At 39.1% G+C, this 13,080-nt stretch overlaps 1 protein-coding gene across 3 annotated transcripts in view; it reads left to right on the top strand.

The window, feature by feature from the left end:
• The window catches only part of LOC128982527 (AT-rich interactive domain-containing protein 5B-like), an 86,849-nt gene that overhangs the window by 33,829 nt on the left and 39,940 nt on the right, over positions 1 to 13,080 (top strand). For all 3 annotated transcript variants that reach the window (XM_054401556.1, XM_054401510.1, XM_054401596.1), the window contains exons 2-4: positions 7,151 to 7,349; positions 10,583 to 10,819; positions 11,278 to 11,393. In XM_054401556.1, the coding sequence (XP_054257531.1) occupies positions 7,151 to 7,349; positions 10,583 to 10,819; positions 11,278 to 11,393 (552 nt within the window). The remainder of the gene's footprint in view (positions 1 to 7,150; positions 7,350 to 10,582; positions 10,820 to 11,277; positions 11,394 to 13,080) is intronic.

Below are 13,080 nucleotides of genomic sequence, written 5' to 3'. Positions count from 1 at the left end.
CCTTGGTGTGTGAGTGTGACTGTGACCGCAACAGACACAAGGCCATCTCCCACTCAGTCCTCACCTGACACTAATGTACATCTTCATTGACATTGCCCCCTAGTTTGACAGTGTTAGTTAGTGGCAAGATTGTGAGTGGCCTTGGTATGTGAGTGTGACTGTGACCGCAACAGACACAAGGCCATTTCCCACTCAGTCCTCACCTGACACTAATGTACATCTTCATTGACATTGCCCCCTAGTTTGATTGTGTTGGTGTTGGTGGCGGGATGGTGAGTGGCCTTGGTGTGTGAGTGTGACTGTGACCGCAACAGACACAAGGCCATCTCCCACTCAGTCCTCACCTGACACTAATGTACATCTTCATTGACATTGCCCCCTAGTTTGACAGTGTTAGTTAGTGGCAAGATTGTGAGTGGCCTTGGTATGTGAGTGTGACTGTGACCGCAACAGACACAAGGCCATCTCCCACTCAGTCCTCACCTGACACTAATGTACATCTTCATTGACATTGCCCCCTAGTTTGATTGTGTTGGTTAGTGGCAAGATTGTGAGTGGCCTTGGTATGTGAGTGTGACTGTGACCGCAACAGACACAAGGCCATCTCCCACTCAGTCCTCACCTGACACTAATGTACATCTTCATTGACATTGCCCCCTAGTTTGACAGTGTTAGTTAGTGGCAAGATTGTGAGTGGCCTTGGTATGTGAGTGTGACTGTGACCGCAACAGACACAAGGCCATCTCCCACTCAGTCCTCACCTGACACTAATGTACATCTTCATTGACATTGCCCCCTAGTTTGATTGTGTTAGTTAGTGGCAAGATTGTGAGTGGCCTTGGTGTGTGAGTGTGACTGTGACCGCAACAGACACAAGGCCATCTCCCACTCAGTCCTCACCTGACACTAATGTACATCTTCATTGACATTGCCCCCTAGTTTGATTGTGTTGGTTAGTGGCAAGATTGTGAGTGGCCTTGGTATGTGAGTGTGACTGTGACCGCAACAGACACAAGGCCATCTCCCACTCAGTCCTCACCTGACCAGCACCTTACCTGACACTAATGTACATCTTCATTGACATTGCCCCCTAGTTTGACAGTGTTAGTTAGTGGCAAGATTGTGAGTGGCCTTGGTATGTAAGTGTGACTGTGACCGCAACAGACACAAGGCCATCTCCCATTCAGTCCTCACCTGACCAGCACCTCACCTGACACTAATGTACATCTTCATTGACATTGCCCCCTAGTTTGACAGTGTTAGTTAGTGGCAAGATTGTGAGTGGCCTTGGTATGTGAGTGTGACTGTGACCGCAACAGACACAAGGCCATCTCCCACTCAGTCCTCACCTGACCACCACCTCACCTGACACTAATGTACATCTTCATTGACATTGCCCCCTAGTTTGACAGTGTTAGTTAGTGGCAAGATTGTGAGTGGCCTTGGTATGTGAGTGTGACTGTGACCGCAACAGACACAAGGCCATCTCCCACTCAGTCCTCACCTGACACTAATGTACATCTTCATTGACATTGCCCCCTAGTTTGATTGTGTTGGTTAGTGGCAAGATTGTGAGTGGCCTTGGTATGTGAGTGTGACTGTGACCGCAACAGACACAAGGCCATCTCCCACTCAGTCCTCACCTGACACTAATGTACATCTTCATTGACATTGCCCCCTAGTTTGACAGTGTTAGTTAGTGGCAAGATTGTGAGTGGCCTTGGTATGTGAGTGTGACTGTGACCGCAACAGACACAAGGCCATCTCCCACTCAGTCCTCACCTGACACTAATGTACATCTTCATTGACATTGCCCCCTAGTTTGATTGTGTTAGTTAGTGGCAAGATTGTGAGTGGCCTTGGTGTGTGAGTGTGACTGTGACCGCAACAGACACAAGGCCATCTCCCACTCAGTCCTCACCTGACACTAATGTACATCTTCATTGACATTGCCCCCTAGTTTGATTGTGTTGGTTAGTGGCAAGATTGTGAGTGGCCTTGGTATGTGAGTGTGACTGTGACCGCAACAGACACAAGGCCATCTCCCACTCAGTCCTCACCTGACCAGCACCTTACCTGACACTAATGTACATCTTCATTGACATTGCCCCCTAGTTTGACAGTGTTAGTTAGTGGCAAGATTGTGAGTGGCCTTGGTATGTAAGTGTGACTGTGACCGCAACAGACACAAGGCCATCTCCCATTCAGTCCTCACCTGACCAGCACCTCACCTGACACTAATGTACATCTTCATTGACATTGCCCCCTAGTTTGACAGTGTTAGTTAGTGGCAAGATTGTGAGTGGCCTTGGTATGTGAGTGTGACTGTGACCGCAACAGACACAAGGCCATCTCCCACTCAGTCCTCACCTGACCACCACCTCACCTGACACTAATGTACATCTTCATTGACATTGCCCCCTAGTTTGACAGTGTTAGTTAGTGGCAAGATTGTGAGTGGCCTTGGTATGTGAGTGTGACTGTGACCGCAACAGACACAAGGCCATCTCCCACTCAGTCCTCACCTGACACTAATGTACATCTTCATTGACATTGCCCCCTAGTTTGATTGTGTTGGTTAGTGGCAAGATTGTGAGTGGCCTTGGTATGTGAGTGTGACTGTGACCGCAACAGACACAAGGCCATCTCCCACTCAGTCCTCACCTGACACTAATGTACATCTTCATTGACATTGCCCCCTAGTTTGACAGTGTTAGTTAGTGGCAAGATTGTGAGTGGCCTTGGTATGTGAGTGTGACTGTGACCGCAACAGACACAAGGCCATCTCCCACTCAGTCCTCACCTGACACTAATGTACATCTTCATTGACATTGCCCCCTAGTTTGATTGTGTTAGTTAGTGGCAAGATTGTGAGTGGCCTTGGTGTGTGAGTGTGACTGTGACCGCAACAGACACAAGGCCATTTCCCACTCAGTCCTCACCTGACACTAATGTACATCTTCATTGACATTGCCCCCTAGTTTGATTGTGTTGGTTAGTGGCAAGATTGTGAGTGGCCTTGGTATGTGAGTGTGACTGTGACCGCAACAGACACAAGGCCATCTCCCACTCAGTCCTCACCTGACCAGCACCTTACCTGACACTAATGTACATCTTCATTGACATTGCCCCCTAGTTTGACAGTGTTAGTTAGTGGCAAGATTGTGAGTGGCCTTGGTATGTAAGTGTGACTGTGACCGCAACAGACACAAGGCCATCTCCCATTCAGTCCTCACCTGACCAGCACCTCACCTGACACTAATGTACATCTTCATTGACATTGCCCCCTAGTTTGACAGTGTTAGTTAGTGGCAAGATTGTGAGTGGCCTTGGTATGTGAGTGTGACTGTGACCGCAACAGACACAAGGCCATCTCCCACTCAGTCCTCACCTGACCACCACCTCACCTGACACTAATGTACATCTTCATTGACATTGCCCCCTAGTTTGACAGTGTTAGTTAGTGGCAAGATTGTGAGTGGCCTTGGTATGTGAGTGTGACTGTGACCGCAACAGACACAAGGCCATCTCCCACTCAGTCCTCACCTGACACTAATGTACATCTTCATTGACATTGCCCCCTAGTTTGATTGTGTTGGTGTTGGTGGCGGGATGAGTAATGCTGTAGTACAGTACAGCTGTTTTTGTTTTTAAATTTGTTTTCAATGTAATTCTTATGGGGAAAATGTGAACTTTGAGAGCGTCTCGTGCCCTTAAGGGTAAGAGTTTTTAAATTCTAAAACCTTTATGCAAAACTACAAATTGAGACGAATTATTTGACACCTCAAACGTTAAAATCTGTCTAGAAATAACGGAGGAGTTTTGTTCACCAAAAATGGCCCTCATGTCTTAATATAAGAGACTAGCTGGCCCGACAGACATCGTCCTGTCCTAATGTGGTTAAATAAATAAATAAAAAGGCCTTTATTTACGTGAGAGTTTCATAATACATGGTTTTCAAACTAACTCAAGTCACTAAATCTAAACTATCCTAATATATTTACATAAGTATTACAAACAAATTACAACAGAATAAATTACAATATACATTTTACATTTGTTTTTTTCATTGCGGCCCTGAATGTGTAGTACGATTTTGAACACTTGATCTCTTGAGGGAGGCCATTGTACAACTGCGGGCCGAAATAAGAAAAAGACTTTCTTCCAGCCTCAAGCCTCACTTTAGGAAAGTGAAGCCTGCGGTCGGAGCGAGTACTACGCAGACAGATCTCCCTCCTGTACTTCAGCCTCTCGCTGAGGTAATGAGGCTCTCCCAGCGGGAACTCTTGCCATATCCTCCTTAGAGATGCTGTTTCCATATGCAGGAAGCAATATGTGAAGGCTGGAAGGACCAAGGACCGGTTGGTTTTATGTCAAATGCTCGTTCATTTTAAAGATGAGCTGGTTCGCATTGCTCAATCACGTCCTGGTTGAAGTTTGTTCGCTACGCTCACTCACCTTTAGGTTGGAGCTCGTTCGCTGCGCTCACTTGCCTTAAGGTTAGCCCGTTCGCTACCCTAACTCGCCTCCAAGTTGAAGTTCTTTCGCTACGCTCACTCATCTTCGTTCGCTGCGCTCACTTGCCTTCAGCTTAGCTCGTTTGCTACGCTAACTCGCCTCCAGGTTGAAGTTAGTTCGCTACGCTCACTCACCTTTTGGTTGAAAATTATTTGTTGTCATAAATTTAAATAAATAATAGTGCTTTACCCTGTTGGTAAACCTATTGACTTTTTAATGCTATTGAACATCACATAATCAAATTGTTTAGTTGAACCAGCTGTTAAGATTCTTTAATTCCATTTAAATATGAGTACTCATAAGGTTAACATATGAAACTCCAGAGCCACGGGGGTGGAGCCCTTTTGACGGATCTGCACCAAACTATCCTTGAATAATGCTTAATCTTAAAATCTGTCGAGCGGTTTCGTAATCCATAAAGGACAAACAAACAAACATACATTGGATTTTATATCTCTATATATAAATGTGAAATTCCGATCAATGCCCAGGCCAAACCATTGCACATAGATGAACGAGATTTTGCATACATATTCCTCTCATAGCGTAGGCAGACAATAAGAAGCGATTTTACAAAATTCCCAATGGGCTCCCCCCCACAGAAGATCAAAGTTAGCATGGAGTTTGTATAGGAAGAATAATTTGTTTTGGGTTTTTGTTTACATTTGTCTGCAATTTATTTAGCCTAATCATCAGCTGTTAGAATACAAATTAAGTTTACTAAGTTTATTTCAGACTATATAAACATCATAGTTGTGTGTCAGTGAAATTAACCTAATTTACTGTGTCATTTGAGTTTTATCAACTTCTAATAAAATGTGTGATTAGTGTTGAAGAAAGTAGAATTGAACTTAGTTTTTTATTGAATTTGAATTTTTAAGTGAGAACTTGTGATATATAGTTCTGTTAATATTTTTCCTACAGTCACCTAACAATGTAAATTTTCTCTCACTGATTTGAGAAAGCAAAGTGGCCAATTTGCTCATCAGTGAGACTATGTTAACATTGTCTCACTCTAATTACTTAGTCTCACTCCAGATTTGCAACGTGAAGGCACGTTTCTTTACCAATTTATTTGTTTTATGGTAACTGTAGGAAAAATATAATGTGCAACTCGAGTGCAAAGTGCAATCACCTCACTCGAGAAACCATTCCTCACTCGAGAAACCATTCCTCACTCGAGAAACCATTCCTCACTCGCCTACCATTCCTCCACTCGAGTGAGGCAATTGCTCACTAGTTGTACAAATAACTATTGTAGTTTTTTAAACTGTTTCATAGTATCTACACTGAGGTTAAATGTTAATGGCAAGTTCGTTCCACACAATAGGCCTATCATTCACATCAGAGGAGACGAAGCGTGTTTATTTATTTCACCGTCATTTATAATTCACCTTCTCACATACACACACTAACTGTGTGCGAAGCAATTGTTGAAAATGTGAAGAACTGGGACTACTTTTCAATCTTATTCTACGACAGTGACGGGAATAATTACCTAAATTCTAGGGAATACTTCTATTAAATGTCTAAGCCATTTACCTTTGGTGGGTTGTGTGGGCTGGTTGTAGCTTAACAACTATTCAAATTTGTCAAGTTAAGTGATGGACGTAATTCCATGAAAAGACTCAGATTTACACAATCCCTGTATAGCGGGCACTTCGACGTTTTAGAGCCACAAAAAGAGCCTGTTTATCCCAATCATCAGCCAATTCCGGAATCTCAACAAAATACATTAAGGCGTAAACGGTGTAGCAGGTGCACAGACAAACAAAGAAATAGCAGGTGAAGAACGCAAGCAATAGGTTTAAACAAACTCATCCTGAAATACATTTGCCAAAGATTTAATGGATGGTGACACATCTATCAACAATGACATATAATCCGAAAACAGACTATAAAGGAAATAGCTCGGTGGTAATAGGTACCATGACGTTCAAATTTAAGTGTACTGCGAAGCCTTAAAATGGAAAGAAGAAACACCGGGCATGTACTGCAATGGTGGTAGTGCAACTACTACCTTTGAAGCACCTACCTAAACATTTATGCAGTCTGGTCATGGGTAACCATCCTGAGCATATACATTTTTTGGTCCGGGTGAGACATTATGATAGCTGCTTTAATATGACATCGATTGGAGCAAAACAGGTTGTAGCTGAATTGTTGACTGAAGGCTGTTGGCACTTGAACACTAATTTATTAAAAATTTCAACCTTTCTGAAAGTTTCTGTTGCGAAGCACGGGTATTCCGCTAGTATATACTAATTCATATGAATACAAAAAAATCTTAAACGTAACGTAAAATGAGTACTGTACTTTTAAACATTGATAAAACCAACTTTTTATATCATGTTCAATTTTTTGAGGTATAAGAGCTGTAGTATAACTATTCAACTATATTCTTACCAAGTTTAAAGAAAATCTGTTGAGAAACAGCGTCTGAAACAAGGGATGAAATTAACATGTTTTGTCCCAAACGCCGGCTCGCCGACGGGAGGTTACTGCGCTACTAGCCTTTTACAAAACTTGGCTCAGGCGGCAGATGAGTCACGAACGCGTCGGAACCTGTCGCTGTCCGCTGTCCACACACCACACTAGAGAACTACTTCGTTACAATTAGTTTCTGTTGTAGCATGAGGTGCTGGCCATCACAGAGAAGGTGGTACTGAGGGTGGAGGATCTACTGACATGGATCACGGAGGCACAGGACTGGTCCTGGGGTCTGTCAGCAGTGTACGACCACTCAGCCACATTGATGCCTCGTCCGGGGCTCTTAGCTGACAACTGCGTGATGGACCTGACTGAGGTTGACAAGGAGAAGGACCTGTTAGGTAATTCTCACTTTTGTTATAAAAAAACAATACTTAGAATGTTAGTTTTATTGAAAAATGCTAGCCAAAAGTATTGTACACTTAATATTGTAACCCTGAAAGAATGTCCCCTTTTACTATTGAATTGTGCTAGAAAAAAACAAATACAGTACTGTTTTACTTAAATGTAACTGATTATCAGGGATGTATTTCCCTCTACACCAGTGCCTGGGAGTGTTGGAAAAGGCAAAGGGTGCTTCATTAAAGATTTGTGTGACTGATGACCAAAACCTGCAAAACAATTAGGCCTAAGCTTACTTCTAAATTTAAATGGTGCCTTTTCACTGCTGTCCTGCTCATAAACAAGTTACATCGTGCCTTGAAGCAGAGAATATGTAAATCGGTTCTGTATTGTGTACTATATATGTATATATATATTAATAAATGAAATAAATTATTAAACATTTAGTACCCTTTTTTTTAAGTTATTAATTTATTGAATAAACTTACATGTTTCGGCTCTTAGGCCATGATCACAGTTATGAACAAATAGTAAATAAATAGAAATGTAAATAATAAATAAGTAAATTATCATATGATTTTGGAATTTTGTCTAGTATATAGGTTGGCTTAAGTGTTGTTTTCTTTTGATTTATTATATAAGATTTTTTCATATATTATGTTTTCTTTTTGAATTTGCATTGTATTAAGTATGTTTTCAGGATCTTTTTTATGGTATCTATATATGTGGAATTCTTCTTTAATGAATAATTTGGCTTTGTTTGGTTCAAATTCAATTATTGATAAATTATTTTCTTTATTTTGATATTTATGATTAGTTTTTATTAGGTGTTCTGCGTAGTTTGATTTCATACTTGTTGAATTTTTAGATTTAAATGCCTGTATATGTTCTTGGAATCTACATTTGAAGCTTCTACTAGTTTGGCCAATATAATACTTGTTACAGTCTGTACAGGAAATTTTGTAAATACCGCTTTTGTTAAATTTTGATGATTCTTCAGTTATTTGTTGATGTTTGGACACTTTTGAATTTATAATCTTAACCCTTTCAGTGCTAGGCCAATAATTCATATTTTATAAGACTTTTTTGTTTGCCTTTTAATTCCATTACCCGTTGTTGAATTTTAACTGTCATGTTGTCACTATTTTATTAATTAGGCTAATTTTGAATAATAACACAATAAGAAAATATATAAGAAAGATAAATCCCGGTATTTGTAGTAAACATCAAATAAAACTTAGTTTTTGTTGTAATTTTCCTGGTTTTCCTATAAATTTTTATGTTCTGATAGCATTATTTGAAACCGAAATCTCACAAAATCAAAAGACACATAGTTTACAATGTAATATTGAATTTAACCCTGATTTAGTTGGACGAGGTTATTGTAATATAGCAATTTTAGGGAAACTAATGTTTTGCAGCAAAGTCTCAGGAACACATTTACTACTACTAAAACTAAAAGATTGCATCTAAATAGTCCGTGACTAGCTGGTGCTGCTACCTAGTAACGCATTGAACAACTATCTGCAGCGCCATCTGTTCGCAATCGGTGGCGACAGCTTAAATACCGGGTTTTGACTCCCCAGTCTTCAAGCACAGATAGCCGAGAAGGCTAGGGCGTGTGTCACTTAGCCAGTGGCATTCGTCTGCTCGGGTTCGAATCCCGTCCTGTGTGGCAAATAATTGGTGACCTGTGTGTTTGTAGCGATATACTACAACCACTGGGGCATAGTGAGGTGTTCATAATCCTTGGTTTAGACATACACCTCGAAATCATCGGATTGGGCGAATCTTTTAGCTAAGTGGTTGGTAGTGTATCCTATGAACATGCAGGTCACCAATGGCCGTTTTGCTATTTTTTTTTAAAATAACCTTCCTCTCTATATCCCTTAGGGTTTTTTTAAAACAACGATATATCGTTTCATAGCACTGAAAGGGTTAAAGACGTTGTTTTTTGTTCTATATGTTGCTTTGTAATTTGTTTTAGATTAGGTTTCCTTATTGCTTTATTTAATTTAGAGTTATGAGGGAGACATATGTATTCTTTTTTCAATTTCTCTTCTTTTTTTCTTTTGTTTCTTAATTTTGTTTTTTATCATATTATCAATAAGATTGTCTTTATATCCATTTTTGGCTGCAATATATTTTATTATCTTCTTTTCTTTTTCAAAATTTGTTTTGTTTAGGGGCAATGTTATTAGTCTGTAAATCATATATATATATATATATATATATAGACCTCATATATATATATACAGGGTGCGGCAAAAAAACCGATCTATTTTCTGAAGAGCACTGTTCAGCGACAGGTCGTCTGAGAGTGGTGGGAGTAGGCTCGTTGGAAAGCGTACACAATGCTATTTTCTAGTCATAGAGCTGTGGTCACCTGAGCTAGTGCGGTTGTTATGGGAGTGTTTTTGATTAAATATTTAATTCATACATTGCTACTCAGCGGCAGTTTCATGCATTCTTTCAACTAAGGTGACATGGAGAAGTTCCGGTGCGTAGCACAATAATGCGGTGGGTTACTTACTTTAGGACAACGGCTTCTGCGTTAAAAAGGAAGCTGACAGGCCTTCCAAAGTCAGATCGGACGCCAGACAACAAACATTCGATAGAGTTCGTGCTGCTGTGGAAAACAGTCCTCGTAGGCCAGCCCGAAAACAAGCGGCTGCCTTGAACATGTCTGACCGCTCAGTTATACGAATTTTGAGGTTAATTTTCATCCCTATGGATTAGAATAATAATGTGTATAATTTGGTAATCATCCATACAGATTATTACGACGGAAACTCTTATGTTGACCTAATTGAATAAAAGCACGGAACTGCCGCTGAGTTGCAATGACTAAATCATTACCTTTTTAAAACGACTCGATAACAACCGCACGTAGCTCATACGACCACTGCTCTATGACTACACAAAATGGCATTGCATAGGCTTTCCAACGAGCCTACTCCCACCACCCTCAGACGACCTGTCGCTGAACAGTGTGCTACAGAAAATGGATCGGTTTTTTTGCCGCACCCTGTATATATATCATTATGCTTTTACTATTGCATTAAATTTTCAAATACTGTTACATGTTATATTTCCAAGGATAAATCTCTTTTGCCTTAATTGAAACCTTTCACAGAGTTTGATGTGTTTGCCTTATATTTAAGAGAATTTTTATCAGAGGATGGATAACTTTAGTGCAGCAGGCTACTGTAGTTGACTGTGCAATGTGCAGGTAAACAACACTGGGACACAGCCAGTGGTGTGGTGGTGCTCAGTTTCCCCCGCTATTGTCGCTACCGAGGTATACTGAAGCGCTTGGAAGGAGTACACAACAAGTGGCTGAGAACTGCCCTGGTGGCTGCCTTGGGAGGCTTCATAGTACCTTGCCGCAACACCAGAGTCCTCTACTGCAAGGAGACGTTTGACTATCCAGACCTAGAGGGCCATGAGCTGCTCTGTAACCACCTAGGTAGGCAGTAGGCATACAAAACAACTCTCAACTTATCATGTATGCTTGTTGATTGCACACTCTATGTTTGAAAAATAAATGTTAAACTGTAAATAGTGTAAATTTTAAAATTAGGTCCCAAACCTAACTACTTTAATTAAATGCCAGAGTATTGATACAGATAAAAGTGTGAAACTACTACTTCCAGAAGTGAAGAGTTCATATTATATGAAAAGCGTTTATTGTTTATTAATTATTCATAACTTAAATTATAGATAAAATCATATTCAAATTCAAACCACTGGAAAACATGGCAAAATCCATGTACGAGTCGGCCTAGTTGAAGTTATTGTCTGGTGAAGTTATTATCAAACAATGCTATCAGTCATGTTAACCTAACACAATTAGTTGATTTAATTGTTGTTTTAAAATATTTCCAAACAATATAAAACTTTTGACCTTTTTCATCCCCCATATAGCTCCCAAACTAAAAGGAAGGCCTCGGAAAAAACGGAAGCTACTGGACCTTTCACAGGAGTCTTCGGATTCAGATTCAGAGTCTTCATCTGTTTCTACATCCTCATCCTCTACAAAGGTTATTTCATATAACTAGTTTTATTAAGATAGTACTCAGATTCTTAAATATGTCAATTGTTTAGGGTCAGTTGGGGTGACCAGGGGAAAATTATGCCAGCGTCATTTTTTAAAAACCTAATGTCAGTAAAATTTTTAAAAAAATGTGTTTTACATGGTTTTATATGTCTATTTTGTTTTGGCAACCTGATGTAAATAGTTGTTAAAGGAAAACATCAGGTAAATATTTTAATAATTATAAAATACGTAACAAATTTTCAATTATTGGTTTCTACATAATGCACATGCGTTGATTCAAAGTGACCCCAACCCTAAAATTTTTGTTTGTTTGAAGGAATTTATGTATATACTAATCCTATTAAGTTTTTTTTCTACTTTTGATTATCATTTTCCATATCCATTAAAAGTTGTAATATAAAAGTATACAAGATGCTAGCCCGTCCTGCGTACGGGAATTGAGTTGTCAGTTAAAACTGTGTACAATTCAGAGCAGCTAGTTTACACGTATAAAGACAAAATATTTTCTTGCAGTTATAATGTGAAAAATCATCTTGTAAACAAATGTTGCGTGGCCAAATATGTATTATTCCATCATAGGCCTATACGATATGCATTTTAAATCCTATAATTTTACAATAAAACAGCAATTGTGACGATGTGAAAAGCGTTGAAGTGAGATTTGCGGCCGATTCACACACTGATTATAAGTAGCCTACAGTAGAGAGTAATAGCTTTGACTATTAATATAATAATTCAGTATCATTAGTCAATGGTAATAGTCAATTGAGAAGTGTATAGACCTAGTCAACAATAACACCTTCCATCGCATACCTGCTAATTATTATCACCACAATTCAATTACTCATACTATACACAATTTCCAGTAGGTCTGAATAGAAACTACCTAAAATAAAAATATATTATCCAATAAAATTCACAGTAGGAATACACATAATATAACTTTGGTATCCTATCATCATTAAACGTATCAGTTTCACTGAATCAATTGCTAAATAAATAAGAGTAAACAAAGAAAAGTAAAATCAATAACATAAAGTTTGTTAAGAATTATAGCTGTTTGGTTAAAATAACATTCATTTGAAAAGGAACTGGTCACATGTTGAAGGAATTTAAAAAGTAAACACGCTAGTAAAAAAAGCTAGTGACGTAATTATCTATATTAATAATTTATACCGTTATCAGTTCTAATATCTGTAATAATTACCCACCTATTGAATCAACCTACATCGTAATTTCCCATATTAATTTATTAAAAGTATAAGATATTTATAGTTGAAATAAAAGTGATATTTTGCCTACATCAGCGCCTCCTAAAGTAACCACAACTGAACACACACCAAACAACCTTTTTTTTGATTTCATAAATGATGATTTGTCTAATTGCAGTATCCTAGGTCAATGATGCCGCTGTGTTCAATCTATGTCATCCATCAGTTTATCTTTGAATAAAACTCGGCTTAAGGTTGTGGTGGTAATTTAAAATCGTGATTCCCGATTATTCTTGATCTCTTTTCTATGACATCAATATTTCTGAGCCTTATCCAAACAAATCGTAAGCAGACTAACATTAATTGTTAACAAAAAGCTACCAAGACGAATTAATACATTATTATATATAATAATCTACTTACGTATCACGTATGCCAGTAGGTGTCAATTATTGTAGT

This window comes from Macrosteles quadrilineatus, unplaced genomic scaffold, assembly GCF_028750875.1.
Source record: "Macrosteles quadrilineatus isolate MER2022 unplaced genomic scaffold, UCM_ALF_1.0 Scaffold_1__1_contigs__length_201487025, whole genome shotgun sequence".
NCBI lineage: Eukaryota > Metazoa > Arthropoda > Insecta > Hemiptera > Cicadellidae > Macrosteles > Macrosteles quadrilineatus.
The sequence above is the reverse complement of the archived record's forward strand: the minus strand, read 5'-3'. Positions and strand labels throughout refer to the sequence as shown.